Source organism: Galleria mellonella, unplaced genomic scaffold (assembly GCF_026898425.1).
Source record: "Galleria mellonella isolate WM207_F2 unplaced genomic scaffold, CSIRO_AGI_GalMel_v1 utg56, whole genome shotgun sequence".
In the NCBI taxonomy this organism is placed as follows: domain Eukaryota; kingdom Metazoa; phylum Arthropoda; class Insecta; order Lepidoptera; family Pyralidae; genus Galleria; species Galleria mellonella.
Genome location: NW_026442117.1, coordinates 517,420 through 535,205, shown reverse-complemented (window position 1 = coordinate 535,205; position 17,786 = coordinate 517,420). Strand labels below are relative to the sequence as shown.

General features: G+C 36.6%; 1 protein-coding gene across 1 annotated transcript; it reads right to left on the bottom strand.

The window, feature by feature from the left end:
• Nucleotides 1–1,492, bottom strand: LOC116412657 (uncharacterized). The gene has a single exon (XM_031907050.2). It carries the CDS (start codon nt 1,430–1,432, stop codon nt 98–100), a length of 1,335 nt encoding a protein of 444 aa, XP_031762910.2. The 5' UTR covers nt 1,433–1,492; the 3' UTR covers nt 1–97.
• Nucleotides 1,493–17,786: the final 16,294 nt, after the last annotated feature.

Below are 17,786 nucleotides of genomic sequence, written 5' to 3'. Positions count from 1 at the left end.
AGTTATCAATATCACTGGACACTTGAAATTTGCAAGTTTCTTAAGCAATCAATAAAATTGAATAAAATAATGGAATGAATATTAATCAGCAAAATAACTATTTTTTATGTATATAAACAGCTGGAATAGGACTAGTATGTTGAGCACTTTTATCAATATACGATTCGATATCGCGCTCCGAAGTCAACACTTTCTTTGGCAAAATTATTGAAGGCGTCCTAATTCTCTTAACTTGACTAGTATACGTCTTTCTTACTGTTTTTGGATTTGCAGTCAGACGTTTTACTTCTTCGGTGTCACTATCACAGCAGAAATGTTTGTTACTATTAGGTGTCTTACAGCTGTAGTGATATTTTGAATCATTTCTGTGAGAAAATGGAATCTTATCTTCGGAGTCAATACAGTATTTGCTCATAACTGAAACTCTTCTATAGTCTTTCACCACATTCGTTGGAGAAGGCACACGGACTGGTTCTATTGGATAGTGATTAGCAATCGAGTCACTTATACCTTCATTGTACAAAACTTTTCTTGGGTTATGACAATGCTCGCAGTAAGGATGATCAATGATTGGTTCCCTTTCATAAGTTATCTTAGTTGGATTAGATTGATCACATTCATTGTAATCATTTCTCACGTATGTGTCTCTTTCAGCATCATCAAAATAGGTACCGTGGCAGTGTTTATAATCCTTATTAACTGGATCCAAGTATTCACAGTTCTTCAAAATAGGTATAGCAGATTTTGGAGGTGCATACACTTGCTGAATTTCAGCTCTTGTTTGTGTATCTCTGACTGCTATGTTAGAAGTTGTTATTGCTACATTAGACACTTTAGGAGAAGTAAGTGGTGTACAAACTCCACAGCATGCGTCATTCAGTTTTGGAGTCATAGTGTATTGATCACTAAATGTCATAATATTATCTTTGAATTTACTAGATCTTTTAGATGAATATACTTTGGAAGGGCAAGTTTTCATCGTGCAATTTTCACATCTGCAAATAATTTTTGGTCTATCATCCGTAGCTTCAATTTGAGATTCATCAGGCGTACTTACTTCCACATAAGGACTCCATCGAAGAGACTGTACCGTCGATGGATACGCCGGTATTGGGGATAACGCTGTGCTCTTTCCTAAAGACTTTAATCTAGGTGCGACAGTATGGGACGTTAATAAACAAAATGGGTCGGAATATGAATTAGATTGATAATAATATGAAGCAAATTCATTCGACAGATTTTTATCGGTCGACCCAATTATTTGGTTAATCAAGCGAGCCCTTGATTGCTCTGTAGTAATCATATCTGTATCTTTATAACTAAACGGAACTCTTCTATTTATATTTGTCCTACCATGCTCTTCAACTCCATACTTTATTGTACTGTATTTTCTACTTTTACTACTAGGATATTTAGCTTCTTTATTAGTCATAATGAATCTTTTAAATATTTTACGTGCAAATTTCTTTATGAAATCATCTTCTTTTTAAGCTGTAACCTACGCCTGCTTTCAATGTCACATTGACAACTAAAACTCTGAATGTAATAAAGGACATTTCAAAGAGGTTGAGACATTAAATTTATCAGGCTTGTTCTTAACAATGTAGATACAAATGTAAACAGCTGATGCAGCGGAAACACCTAGTTGATCGCGAACCACTTCAATTCATATCCTCGTGACAATACGGATTGAGTAACACATCTCCTTACAAACTTATATTTACCGTTGATAATCGACATTGGACCTACGTATTATTTGATGAAGATTTAAATTGGCCGCATCAATTACTTTGTAGGAGAAAAGGATAGACCACTCTAAGATGAACTCCCTCGGTCCCCACCTCAGATGTGCTGTCCGGATTATGAGGGGAGCAGGTTCAATTGAGCAAGTCTTATGTCATACGTTCGAAGACGGCAGATGCGTGCAATTGTCCGAGTCAAAGATCAGAGGAAGTGTGTGCGATGCGCGCCCGCAGCTGACCGGCGCGTGCGCACTGTTTACTGATTACCGCTCTACTGATTGGTTAATTGTTCGGTATTTAAAAGCAACGGTATTTGATTATGATTAGTTTATTGAACTTTCAGTTTTTCATGGAATTTAATAAGGAAACAGATTTTTTTTGTTTTGTCCGTGAAAATCACATAAGTACGAGTTTCCGACAGCGAAGGTTTAGTCTTTATTATTTTTATCCCTAAAATAAACTAATACGCCAGAAATAAGGGAACAAGGTGTAATATATCGGTCATTCATTTTCATTTAAGAGTTTCCTCTTGTCGGTGCAACTAATTCATGCATCTTCCTCCAGCCAGCTCTATCCCAGGCCATATCCTTTATCTCCCTATACGACATGACGTCTAGTATTTCCTTTATCTGTCCCATGTAGTTAATCTTCGGTCTTCCTCTTCCTCTTTTGCCCTCTATCTTTCCTTCTATTATACTCTTAAAAAAATCGTCATATCGTATAAGGTGGCCCAGCATTTTGCCTCTTCTATTCTTTATTACTTTAATCAATGTTCTCTTCTCGTTTACTTTTTTAGGTCTTCCCCGTTCGTTAGTTTTTCTATACAAATATATATCGGTACAAAAGAAAATCTGAAACTTATATATCTAACCGACTAGCCAGGGAGAAAGTCAAACTTCATGCTCATCGTTCTATCCTCCACCGGTGCCTTGCTATTGTATTCCATCATCTTAGATAAATGCACTATTCCATCTTTGACCGTCAAAAAGCTGCCTGGCCAATTGTACAACTTTCTCATCTATCTGCTCCTACCATATTGTAATATACTCATTGATTGATTTAGATTTTAAACCTACATCTACACTAATATTATAAAGAGGAAAGATTTGTATTTTTGTGTGTATGTATGTTTGTAATGAATAAACTCAAAAACTACTTTGCCGATTTCAAAAATTCTTTCACCATTAGAAAGCTGCATTCACTCTGAGTAACATAGGCTATATTTATTGGTAGAAAAGGTTAGGGATCCTTACTAAAATTTAGTAACGTAACTCAAGATCTAAAAATGCTATAAAATATCTTTCGTCGCGTGCGCTGCGGAAACTATCGGTGATAGAACAAAAGTATGTTCTACAATATTGAAGAAAATATCAATAACTACAAGAAACTTCCCGCCACTATATGTCCAACTATTATCGTTATGTCACAACAATCACTTTTTAAAATGTTGTAAAAATGTCCATCTGTGCGAAGCCAGGACGGGCCGCTGGTTTAAAATAAAAAAAAGAAATTTGTTACAATTACCAGAGGGAGACTTTGTACAAAAGTCGATTGCTTGAGCTCTGTCCCATTCGTGTTTCAACCGTGAAGCAGTTGTGTTTGCATAGCCGTGTTTCGGTTTAAAGGGTGGGATATGGCGTGAATTTACTGGGTACAGAGGAATAACACCTGAGTCCTCATGAATGGCAACGCATGGGGGGTATCATGGGCGAAACAGTATACTCTGTTATGTCCATGGTACTGCTCATGTCTATAGGCGACGGTTACCACTTTCCATCAGGTGGGCCGTCAGCTTGTTTGCCATTCTAAGTTGTATAAAAAAATATATATATATCTCCAATTACTAAATATAAGAATAAATAAAATATTGATTCAATTCTTTCCACCAAAAAATGCAACTAGCAATTTGACAAGTACAATAGTTAACAGTTATTGTTTATAACAAAACAATGCACGATTGTCGTCCGTGAGGGCGACTTTATTGGCAGACAATAAAAACTGGACAAGTTACCGTAAACAGTAAGCAGTGGGTACGTTGATTAGTGGCAAGGGTCACCAACTATAACCTAGCAAATTAGGACAAAGCATTTAATAATCTCGGATATTTTTTAGATTTTCAAACCCGTGCATTTTTTATTACAACTACACTGTGTTGTTTGTCATAATACTTTTAAATACGCATTCATGTACTGATTCATTACTTAATACTATTTATTTCATTTCTACCCAACCATATATACTCAACCAGGTCGACCTCCTCGCGGTTCTCCCTGGAAACTATCATGGTTAATTCCTGATGAATTCATCATGATAGGCTAACTGGCATGTTTTCATTCTCTTACGATATTTATTTATTTAATTCTTTATTGCACCATAAACAAAAATATACAATGACAAGTGAATAATTCAAGTGAACTACAGTAACATAAATACAGATTAAAATATACACATAAAGGTACAAAAGGCGATCTTATCGCTAGGGCGATCTCTTACAGACAACCTTTGGTTAAAAGAGAACAGATAAAAGTGGATAGGTGGCGCAAGAGTAAATTAATAATTTTTTGTGCATAAAATACAAAAACTTATAATGCACAAAAATATCGAATACATATAATTTATTAAACTACTTACATACTAACTATATATATATATACAAAATACATAAACATACACATATAAATACATACATAGCACACACAAGGAAATATGACAAATCTAGATGTTAAGAGTTTAAAAAGACAAATTTATTTTATCAATATGTACAAATAACTAAAAAAATCAGAAATAGATTCAAAATTTCAAACTCGAAATTTATTTTTAATTATGGAGGCATAACTATTTAAGTCTTCAGAAATGGCAACGCACGAATAGTAGTATGGGCATCTGTAGATGCTCGTCTTTTGGCGACGATTGCTCCTTTCACAAGATAGACCATCAGCTCGTTTGCTATCTCAAGTTGAATAAATATATAAATAAATGAACGCCCTTCGAAGGCACTTCAATCTTGTAACGAGGACAAATCCAACTATACTCGAACGTGTGGTAACCGTACCGGTGACAAACTCCAGTTAAACGCCATAAAAGTATAATTAACACGCGGTGGGTCGCAATTAAAATTACTTCTCGATCAACATACGAAGGCATAAAAAGTTTATGGCCAGTAAAAATAAGGGAATGTGTCTATTGTAGATAACTAACTGGTAGTTTCTATATCAATTATATAAAATGTCGTTAACGAGATGTTGATTATTTTGGAGTGTTTCTGATGTCGTTGTGATCGGGCCAGCGTCTCGTGAAATATGCTCCTTTCACACAGCGAGGAATAAGTGGAATAGAGTAGACATATTTAATCGGCTTTTAAATGGACAAGATTCATAATTTGTGAGTATTATATATATATATTTTATACAACTTAGAATGGTAAACAAGCTGACGACCCACCTGATGTAAAGTGGTAACCGTCGCCTATAGACATGAGCAGTGCCATGGACATAACAGAGTATACTGTTTCACCCATGATACCCTCCATGCGTTGCCATTCCTGAGGACTCAGGTGTTATTCCTCTGTACCCAGTAAATTCACGCCATATCCCACCCTTCCAACCGAAACACAGCCATGCAAATACAACTGCTTCACGGTTGAAACACGAATGGAATACTCGTATATAGTTTTATTATGCGATTGCCATGTAATCCCGGCGTAGAATTGGCCACCTCTTCCTTTCCCGTGGATGTCGTAAGAGACGACTAAGGGGGGACGATGGGCAGCAGCGTCTATCCTAAAACATCTCCGGAGCCCGGTTGCGGTTGCTAATCCGTTTACCAAACGTGGCAACTACTGGCAAAACCCTCCTAGGGGAAGGCTTGTGTTCAGCAGTGGGCAGTTAACGGCTGATCTTGTATATGGTAGACTTTGTACAAAAGTCGTTTGCTTGGGTACCTCTGTCTCATTCGTGTTTCTACCGTGAAGCAGTTGTGTTTGCATGGCTGTGTTTCGATTTGAAGGGTGGGATATGGTATGAATTTACAGGGTACAGAGGAATAACACCTGAGTCCTCAGAAATGGCAACGCATGGGGGGTATCATGGGCGAAACAGTATACTCTGTTATGTCCATGGTACTGATCATATCTGTAGGCGACGGTTACCACTTTCCATCAGGTGGGTCGTTAGCTTGTTTGCCATTCTAAGTTGTATAAAAAAAAAATGGTGTTATACGATTACGTTGCCAATTCTGAAATTATTTTAATATTTCTTTTGTTTTCTATTTATTTGCAAAATGTGATTGTTTCATCAGTGTTCAACTTCACGAGAACAGACTTTGATCGCAGTAAATTAACTGTTGCACTCTCAGTAATTCTTAATGCTTTTACGTGAATTTAGAAAGAAATTTAAACGGATTTAAAAAATCGGGTTTACAGAATTGAAATAGGATTCTTTACCGGTTAGGTGTCCATGTTTAACCATTTACCAGTGGAGGGAAGGCATTACCAGTCCCATTGCTAGCAATGTACCCTCCAGGTGGTTCCCCCCGGAAACCATCGTGCTAAATTCCAAATGTATGCATCACAATGGCCTAATGAACTTGCCTTTTAATCCTCACCTATCATCCCTCACTGGTGCCTCGTCAGCGTATACCGTTAGCGCAGGCGGTGTTACCATTTCATTATCATGCATTAAAAAAAAGTCGTTTACCATTAGCAAGTTTATTTTATTATTTGCCAGGTCATCACAGTAATGACATAAAAAAATACATATCTCTCTCCTCCTCCATCTTTTTTACTTCTCCTTATCTGTAGCAATATTTGTCCAATTTTTTTCTGCTGTCTTTATTATGTCATTAGCCCATCTCTTTCTTTGCCTTCCAACACTTCTTTTATACGAAATACTAAACGAGTTCTAACTATCATTTCCTTAAATGTAAGCTGCTACGGAAGTAAAACAATTAGACGCAGTCATATTGTTTATTCTTAGTAGCGACTGTAATTTGAATTAATTGTTAACATTATGTTTGTCTGGTACAGGAAGTCTCCAGTCTCTGCACGCTCCACAAGACGCCACGTGACGTCGCATTATATCAGCTAGTACCGCCATGGATAAAACAATAATAACAGTTGTTTATTTTTTTCTACCGGCCGTAGAAAGAGAATACCAAGGTTTTTTTTTCATGCAACTTAGAATGGCAAACAAGCTGACGACCCACCTGATAGAAAGTGATATACGTCGCCTACAGACATGAGCAGTACCATGAACGTAACAGAGTATACTGTTCCGCCCATTATACCTCCCATTCCTGAAGACTCAGGTGTTATTCCTCTGTACCCTGTAAATTCACTGCCATATCCCACCTTTCAAACCGAAACACAGCCATGCAAACACAACTGCTTCACGATAGAAACACGAATGGGCTAGACGTACCCAAGCAATCGACTTTTGTACAAAGTCTTCCTGTGATGAAAGAGTTTGGATTGGAATGAATTAGATGTAGTAATATCGTTTAATCACACCAAAGCAGGTACTTCAACAGTGGCGACCGCGGCCTCTGCAATCGATAACATGACGTTTTATTACAAACAAAACAATAAAAATGGTCCAACAAAGCGTTCCTGTGAAATAAAAACTTTTAAAAACAGTGGGAAAGCGACGTGCGTTTAGTAACTTGTGCATTGGCAGTAAAAATGTTATGGGCGCCATCAATTTTAAAATGTCACAGTGGTTTTAGGAGGCAGGTTTAATTTTTGACGTTTACGGCCGGGCCGCGAGGCGCGCGGGCCGGACTAGAACGCCGTCGGCCGCCGGAGCGCCCTCGAAGTCGCGATGGCGGTGGGAGACGAAATATGGTTCTGTATGACTATCCATACAAGTCCAATGCTGTGGGAAGTAGATTAGAAGACTGTCCACATCGGTTACCAACGTTTAGTTCAAATTGAGACATTTAACCCTTTCAAACCTGAACGATACGGGCGTGAGTCGTAACTTTAAAAAATTCTAAAACCGCGCGCAATTTATTTTTACGCACGAAGTTGAAATAACATGATAGTGAGATTCTAAACCAGCCAATAAGAAATCATTTTAGCGGTTAGGTGGTGCAGTAGTCTCGTGCGTGCCGGCAAGATGGCTTGGCTCCAAAACACGAAAATTTAATCTGAAAGAAAAAAATCTTGGGTCTGAAAGGGTTAAGACGAGATTTATAGAGAGAGATTGGCCGTGTAGTCCCAGCATAGAATAGACCACCCATTCCTTTCCCGTGGATGTCGTATGAGCTGATTAAGGGAAGGCGATGGATAGGCAGTAGCGTCCCTCTTAAAACATCTCTAAAGTCTGACTGCGGTTGCCAATCCACCTGCCAAGCGTGGCAACTACTGGCAAAACCCCCCAAGGAGGAGGCTTATGTTCAGCAGTGGACAGTTAAAGGTTGATATGACGATGATGATAACCAGAGGAGGATAATTAAATTATTTTATTTCATTATATACAACTTAGAATGGCAAACAAGCTGACGGCCCACCTGATGGAAAGTGCTAACCGTCGCCTATACACATGAGCAGTACCATGTACTGTACATGTACTGTTTCGCCCATGATACCCCCCATGCGTTGCCATTCCTGAGGACTCAGGTGTTATTCCTCTGTACCCTGCAAATTCACGCCATATCCCACCCTTCAAACCGAAACACAGCCATGCAAACACAACTGCTTCACGGTTGAAACACGAATGGGACAGAGGTACCCAAGCGATCGACTTTTGTACAAAGTCTTCCTCTGGTTTGTATTGTTTAGCATTCCAATATAATTTGTAAGGGAATCTCCTTCTAGAACTTCAATAGCTTCTACTGCCACCTCGTCCGTTCACTTTGAAAAATTCACACATAAAATTTAGCATGTATGCTTATTAATATTGTGAGTTAAAAGTGAATCTGTATGTTTGTTACCATAAAAGTTTAACCAATCAGTATGAAATTTGGTATAATGGTACTACGTACGATGGAGTAGAATATAGGTTTACTTTTTAACCGACTTCAAAACAGGGAGGTTCTCAATTCAGTTGTATATTTTTTATATTTGTTACCACATAACTCTGTCATATCTTAACCGATTTGGAAAATTCTTTTTTTCATGTGAAAAGACATGTTTGCAGATTGATCCCATACAAATTTCATCAAAATTGATTCAGTATTTTAATTATTAGATCAAAATTACTGATTTTGTCACGGTTAAAGTTGCTGTTTACTTTTTTTTTTTTGTGTGGGACACAATCTATAATTATTATCCCGGTTAGTAAACATATCTCAGTCACGGGAACGAAGTCAATAATTTCTTTTCCAATGATGCTGTTGTCTGTAAGAGAATTGCCTTAGCAATAAGACCGCCTTTTGTACATTTATGTACATATTTTAATCTGCAGCATAACTACTGTCTATCTATCTATCCTATTTAAGAGCTGCGCTTTTGTCGGTGGAGCTCTTGCCACTCACTACGATTTTCAGCGAGTCTTCCCCTCTTGATACGACACGACACCAACTTCTTCCTTGATCTGCCTGATGTAACTATGTCTCGATCTCCCTCTCCCCCTCCTTCCTTCTATCTTACCTTCTATTATAATGTTCATAAGTTCGTCGTGTTGTATCAAGTGTCCCAACATTTTTCCCCTTCTGTCCTCAATAGTTCTAACAATTTGTCTTTTTTCCTTAACCCTAAGCAGGACCTCCTCATTGCTAATTCGATCCCTTCAGCTAATTTTCTCCATCCTTCTCCAGCACCACATTTCATACATTTCATACAGCATAACTACTGCATTTCACTTTAATTGTTCATATTTCATTGTTTATTTCATTTCATTGGCCGATTCTCAGACCTACCGAATATGAACACAAAATTTCATATCGGTAGTCGTTTCGGAGGAGTTCGGTAACAAACACCGTGACACGGGAATTTTATATTATATATATATATATATATATATATATATATATATATATATATATATATATATATATATATATATATATATATATATATATATATATATATATATATATTCGTTTATATATGTAATTTTAGTATGTATGTATATCAATAATTACTAGTACCGCATTCAAATATTCTGACACTTCCCTATGGTTGACTGGGAGAGAATGCTTTTAGCATTAAGTCCGCCATGTACACATATTTGTACTAATGAATAAATAAATAAATAAATAAACACTACTTGGCGTCAACTCGTCAGTGGATGTCTAAATAGTACACACTAGCTGACATCTTTCACCAGTGGCGAAGTCAACATTAAAATTGAAATACAAGTGGAGTGTCCCAATTTAACAAGCGCAATACGAACACTACTATATTACGCGTAAAACAAAGTGAAACGATAAGCCGGTCGTAAAACTCGCCGATGATATAGGGCGCAGTTAAATGTATCTCGTTAATAATGACGCAGGTGGGAACTCGCATTGACTACCATTTATTTTTACTATTTAAAGTTACGCGTTACGAGAAATCTAAGCGAATCAAATAATCAATTTCGATTCATTTTATTCGTAACAATTTTACATCGTGTTTTTTTTTTAATGCGTGATAATGGAATGGTAACCACGCCTGCGCTATCGGTATACGCTGGCAGGACACCAGTGAGGGACGATAAGTGAAGATGAAGCAGGTCAGTTGGCCCATCGTGACAAATTCACTATGAATCAATCACGATGGTTTCCAGGGGGAAACGCGAGGTTCATCTGATAGGGTATATTGCTAGTAATAGTCGGTAATCCCCATTACTAACAATCCCTCCCCCCCCCCCCCAACAATACTGTACTAGTACTACAGAGGAAATAATTGTAACCCTCATTTGCCGATGACGGGTCAAACCGACCCGATAACCATCTGAACACTAACAAACACGTTACAATTGTTAACGGCTGTATATTTTCAAGACTTTTCGAAGCGACCATTTTAAATTTACTTCTAGAATGTTCTGTAACTCCACTATAATAGAGTATATTTTAAGGATGATGAATAGGGGATTGTAAATTGGGAATAGTATACGATAACAGGCGCCCCGCGGCGCGGCTCGCTGCTCGCTTTTGTATCGGTAATTTTATTCCTGCTCACCCCTCGTGTTAGTGTCGTAATGATGTTGTAACTCATTACACATTGTGAACGCTAGTTTGGTAGCAAATATGTAGTTATTACATTTCTCTTGTGATTATGAAGTTTACATTTCAATAATTAGAAAGAATAACCTAATCGTAAACTTTCGTCAGTCATGGATTCGATTTTCCGCACAATACATACATATGTATTCGTAAGTACATATAATTGTTTGTATAATATTGTGTTTTCTAATACATAATACGTATGTATGCATAATATGTATTTATAAAAAAAGTATTTGGCTATTTCTATCAGTTATGCCCACGGCCACTTTCTACCATCGTACAGCTCGCTATCGACTGGGAGTTCATCACTGTACCTTCAAACTTAGATGGTCGCGTACGGCGCGATTTCGAAGATGTTTTCTTCTACGAACCCTCCAGTTATGGTATGAGTTCCCTGTACAGGTTTTTCCAAGAAACTACAGCATGGGATTCTTTAAAAAAGAGGTAAAGAGATTTCTTCAGGGTCGGCAACGCGCGCAAAATGCCCCTGATATTACAGGCGTTGCTAAGCCGCTCTGTTATGTCCATGGTACTGCTCATGTCTATAGGCGACGGTTACCACTTTCCATCAGGTGGGCCGTCAGCTTGTTTGCCATTCTAAGTAGTATAAAAAAAAATCTAAAGAACTGTTATTATTTAATGACATAATTTGTATTTAATATTTTTTTTAATAAGTATTGCCAACTTGAACTTGTACTTCTCTGATAATCCTATTCCTATATAATATAAAATAATTTGAACAAAATTCCTTTGTGCACCTTTAGCAAGGGTTGTGTGAGCGAGGTTAGATGAAACATTATTGGGATCGCCCGCTGAGCGGCTGTTTACACGCCACCCGTCATCATTCCACACAAACTGTGACACATTGGAAATTAACATTAGTTTTAAATTAAAAATCGAATGAACTAAATTCGAATGCGTTCAACGTTATTTTCAATATATTGAAATGACAACTTGTCATTGCAAGGTTATGATTTCAATATTTTGAAATGTACACTAAACGTATAAGAGTTTGAACCTAAGAACAAGGAATTACATAGAAGGAATGATAAAATAAAAAAAACTGTAAATCATATGGTTGCCTCCTTTCTTCTTATGCAAATATAATTAGTAAAAAGAGGACATAATGCATACCATCAGTTGCTATTCTTGTCAATTCATAGCAGGCTAGTGTATAGAAAATGATATATCAATTATTTGTCAATGACAAATTTTACATTACTAGATTATATATTCGACACAGTTTACGTAGAAAGTATGTAAGCAGGTTTTATCTAAATTTGGTAGGGTTATACGGCCGTATAACATTTTCTATACACTAGCCTGCTATGAATTGACAATTTTATCACTCCTTCTATGTAATTCCTTGTTCTTAGGTTTGAAGATTAGGTATCAAATGTTTTTTTTTAAGTTGAGTAGGTAAGAGCATTAGCCTATACAGCCAATGTGTACGTACTCGTACTGTATGTACGTATCTTGTCGTATGTATGTATCTTGTTGGTTTACCAACACACTGCTCAAAATACGTCTGAGGACTTGCTCAGGTGTTATTCCTCTATAGGTACCCTGTAAATTCACTGTAATATCCCACCCTTCAAACCGAAACACAGCCATGCAAACACAACGGTTGAACGGTTGAAACACGAATGGGACAGAGGTGCACATGCAAACGACTTTTGTACAAAGTCTACCTCTGGTAAATCTATCTAATCTAAGAATACAAATCGCTATACAATTTTTTTTTTGTATTTTATAAAAGTAATAAGTCCAAAGTTCAATCTATTTATATCATTTCGTACATTAATAATTATAGATAGACGATAATCTAATTAACATGTTATTATTATGTAATCTACATGATTGGACCCCTCCCTCTGTGCCTCTGTGGGCCCTACAAACGGACGGACGAGGCCATAACGAAGATATTAATAACAATATAATAGAACGACAGCCCCCTCCCGGCGGTGCAGTTATAAACAAAATGATCTTTTGCACCGGGCAGGTGTGGGTCTGTATTAGAATGTTATATTATTAATGTTTTATTTTGGCAAGTGAAGACATCGGCCGCGGTATGTCAGATTCGTGCGGATCGAGGCATAGGCGGGGAGCGAGCGATACTAGTAACGTGGGACCGTATCACGATATATATCTAATATATAAAATTCTCGTGTCACGGTGTTTGTTACCAAACTCTTCCGAAACGGCTTTACTAATTTACATAAAATTTTATGTGCATATTGGGTAGGTCTGAGAATCGGCCAACATCTATTTTTCATACCCCTTAACAATAAGGGTGACCCTCCAAAAAAAATTTTATTTTTTTAACAAATTTTTCCATTTTTATTTTATTATGATTTAGCATTGAAAAATACATACAACTTTAAATTTTCATCTTTTTACGATCAACCCCTGTCTTTTAATCGCAATTTTTATATTTCGCAATAAGTGGTAAAACAACGTTTACGGGGTCAGCTAGTATATATATATATATATATATATATATATATATATATATATATATATATATATATATATATATATATATATATATATATATATATATCCGTCAGTATTCTACGACTATGACGATATAGTCTTTGACAATTGATAGTAGTTGAAAGAAATAACTACTAATGCTATAAATTCCTTTATAAAAATTTATGACTAGAAGAATAAAAAAAATATATTAATGAGCTTATTAACAAAATAGCAAAACAAAAAACAAATAGATACAACGCATGGACCTATACGAGTATAGCTCTTAATTTTCTTATATGATTGATAATTACTAATATGTAGATACTATGTAATCTCTTCATCTATTTTATTTGCTTTTTCTTGCATTTTTTTTAATGGACGATAATGGAATGGTTACCCCACCCGCGCTGTCGATATACACCGGCAGGGCACCAGTGAAGGATGATAGGTGGCGATGAAGCAGGTCAGTTAGCCCATCGTGACGAATTCAACGATGGTTTCCAGGGGGAACCACGTGGAGGTCGACCTAATAGAGCATATTGCTAGCAATGGGGCTGTCAAACTCCATTGCTAACAATCCCTTTCCCCCTTTTCTTGCATTTATTACTAAACTTCAATAATAGATAACATAACCCTTTTACATAACCTCCTAACTTAATCCAAGGCAAGTTACTTGCAAATATATTAAAATTATAAAATCGCTTTAATGCAGTCACCTGGGTCTGTGTTAAAGCGTGACCCTTCATTGTCGGCGGGGGTCCATCAGACCGCGCTCATCAATTATTTCGGCCGGCCATTTGAGCACCGCGAGCGGTGCTGCCATCCGATACGTCAACAGGTGCCCGATGGAGATGTACCTAATTTAATTTTATATAAAAAAAAAAAAACTACCGGTAGCTATAGAAATTGTGTACTCAAATATTTCCCGGCTCTAATTCGCAGGAAAATACTGCGGTCCCCTTTTCCACATTCACGCCCTGGCTGCTTCTATGATTTAAAACAATGCTATTATTGCCCACTTATTGCCCACTTGTAATAGCATAGTATACAAGTTTTTTTTATGGGTGAAAATGGTATGGTAACCCCGCCTGCGCTAACGGGATACGCTGGCGGAGCACCCGTAAAGGGTGATAGATGAGAATGAAAACAGGCCAGTTAGCCCATCGTGATGAATTCATCAGGAATTAACCATGATAGTTTCCAAGGAGAACCGCGAGGAGGTCGACCTGGTTAGATATATTGCTAGCAATAGGATTCTCAGTCTTCATTTATAACAATCCCTTTCTCCCCCATAGTATACAAGTAGAACAGGTAAAAGAGAGATGAACTGACATCCTCATGTTAAAAAACCATAAAAACAATCTTAGACAGGTAGTTACAACCTAGATAAATTAATACTTACGGTTTTTTATTTAATTTCAACCACAAGATTTATTTCTACTTTTTTTTTAGCGGCAACACTATTTTGGCATCCATATTATTTATCATTCAGTCGTATTTAATAACAGTTGACACAATACAATATTTATGGAATTCTAATAAAATTTATTAAATTCCGTGTAACGCTGCTATTAAAATAGACATAAATAATGCTATGGTCTTATAATTTTGTCGACACTTGTAAATATAGATGTTTTCGCGTGACTCATTCATTATATTCGCGTTTCATGGTGATCTATGGGTCGATTCGATCACATCGACGGAGTTCGGGTCAAAAGCCGATCGGTGTCGGCCGTGATTACGGCGCGCGCGCGCAGCGTGATCGCATTCCGTGATCGGACAAATTGAGATGTCGGTAATTATTTACCCAAACGTTCATTAGACGGTTAAATCAGGCAATAAAGTATTAATCTCCCGAATATTACACTCATATTGAACGGCGATCCATTTATTTTATTATGAAACAAGATTATGATATCGAGAATTCATTATTATCAATTCGTTCCACTCATATGTACCGTTCACTGTCTATAATATAAGGTTTCTCTTATATTTGTACTGTATTATTTTTAAATTTCCATTTATATTAGACATCTATATAATATGGAAATTTATATACATTTTTCTCATCATATTTATTTATTTATTTATAGGATAAGATACAGCGAAACATTTTAGTACAATACACTGGTAGATTAGATCTAACTGTTCTTACATTTATAGGCAAACCACAGCATGCCTTGTGTTTGACAAACATTAAAATAGAATTAAATTATTAAATGTCATTAAATAAGTAAAAATATTAATATTTTATTTATTTTATTTTTATTTTTATACAACTTAGAATGGCAAACAAGTTTACGGTCCACTTGATGGAAAGTGGTAACCGTCGCCTATAGACATAAGCAGTACCATGGACATAATAGAGTATACTGTTTCGTATACTGTATAATAACATAATAATCATATAAGCCTTTCTGTCTGTTATTGAACATAACCTCCCCCTTAGGGGGTTATGACATTAGTTGTCTCGCTTGGCATGCAGATTGGCAACCGCAGTCAGGCTTTAGAGATGTTTTAAGACGGACGCTGCTGCCCATCCATCGCTTTCCCTTAGTCAACTCTTACGACACCCACGGGATAGGAAGTAGTGGCCTATTCTATGCCGGGACCACACGGCCATTTTTTATTACTAATAATGTGTAATTGAGAATCGAGTTTATATAAAGTAAATGTTTATTGAAATTAAAAACTATATCTAACTATATACCAGAGGGAGACTTTGTACAAAAGTCAATTGCTTGGGTACCTCTGTCTCATTCGTGTTTCAACCGTGAAGCAGTTGTGTTTGCATGGCTGTGTTTCGGTTTGAAGGGTGGGATATGGCGTGAATTTACTGGGTACGGAGGAATAACACCTGAGTCCTCAGGAATGGCAACGCATGGGGGGTATCATGGGCGAAACAGTATACTCTGTTATGTCCATGGTACTGCTCATGTCTATAGATGACGGTTACCACTTTCCATCAGGTGGGCCGTCAGCTTGTTTGCCATTCTAAGTTGTATAAAAAAAATACTATGTTTCCCTTAAAATAATTGCAAGATTACTATCTATTCATACACTATGTATGAATAGATAGTAATCTTGATGTTAAATGATATCAGTGTAACAATTGTTGATGAACAAATAAAGATATATATATATATATATATATATATATATATATATATATATATATATATATATATATATATATATATATATATATATATACATATATATATATATATATATATATATATATATATTATTATTATTATTATTGGGTGGAATCCCTAGACTAGAATCATTTCTAACGTCCATGTCATAATACGCTCGAAGTTGTCGACGAGTATACATACCTGGGACAAGTTGTCCGAATAGGTAAATCTATCTTCGACCAAGAGGTCAACTGACGAATCCAATTCGGCTCGGTAGCGTTCGGAAAACTACGGCACATCTTTCCATCCAAAATACCTCAAAGTTTAAAGACGAACGTCTTTAACCAGTGCGGGTTGCCAGTGATGATTTATGGAACCGAAACATGGTCCTACACGATTGCCCGTATGCAAAAGCTGAGTGAGGCTGAACGTGAATGATCACGTGAGGCCGTTCGGTTAGATTGGTTGGTGGAGATGGAGCATGCGTTATTAAATTTTTACATACCTCCATTTCAGTTGCTTTTTGTTCCATCTATTCATACCCTCTGGTGGCGCTGTTGTAATGGCACTCTGTACTGTTTCCATTCTACATATTTTTGCCTGTAGCTTATCCAGGGATTCACACATTTCGTCCATTTTCAACTTCAAAGGTCGTAAATATCGTTGCACAACTTCTTCCATATCGGATATTGACAATTTCGATATTTTCACAACAAAAAAGAAAATACGGAGCCTTTTTTGTTTTAATTCGGGAGGTGTGGGTGTGTATCTGCAAAAGAACCAAAGTAACCGACATAGCCCGGAAGATAAGATGTACATATGTATCAGGCTTAAATCAATTTTATTTCGATTTCATGCAGTCAATTCGATTCACTCCGCTAATTATAACAATATAGAATATCTTTCACACTTTTATACCTTAAAAAAAGAATTAAATATTAATGAACTAAGTTGTAGTCAATCATCCATTGATTTATATAACTGTTAATAAACAATAAACTTTAATAAAAATATTTACAAACAAGCGTGCTCGTCATTCAACTCTTGACGTGCTCAGGGTCGTAAATGAACTGTCACCGCTCTCTTATAAGTTTATTATATTTTATTATTGTTTACATTTCGTTTTAACACAAACAAAAGTGCTCCGAACGTTTTACTACTTTAGCCAGTACAGTTTTTCTAATAAATACCCAACCGAGACCGAAGCATACCACTTACAGCTACTAAAGCCGTGAACGAGGGCGATCCTTCGTTTTAAACCATCCGTACAGACGTA

Bases quoted from the DNA above. Each gene is read 5' to 3' on its own strand.
- LOC116412657 (XM_031907050.2), bottom strand. From the start codon at position 1,432: ATGACTAATAAAGAAGCTAAATATCCTAGTAGTAAAAGTAGAAAATAC.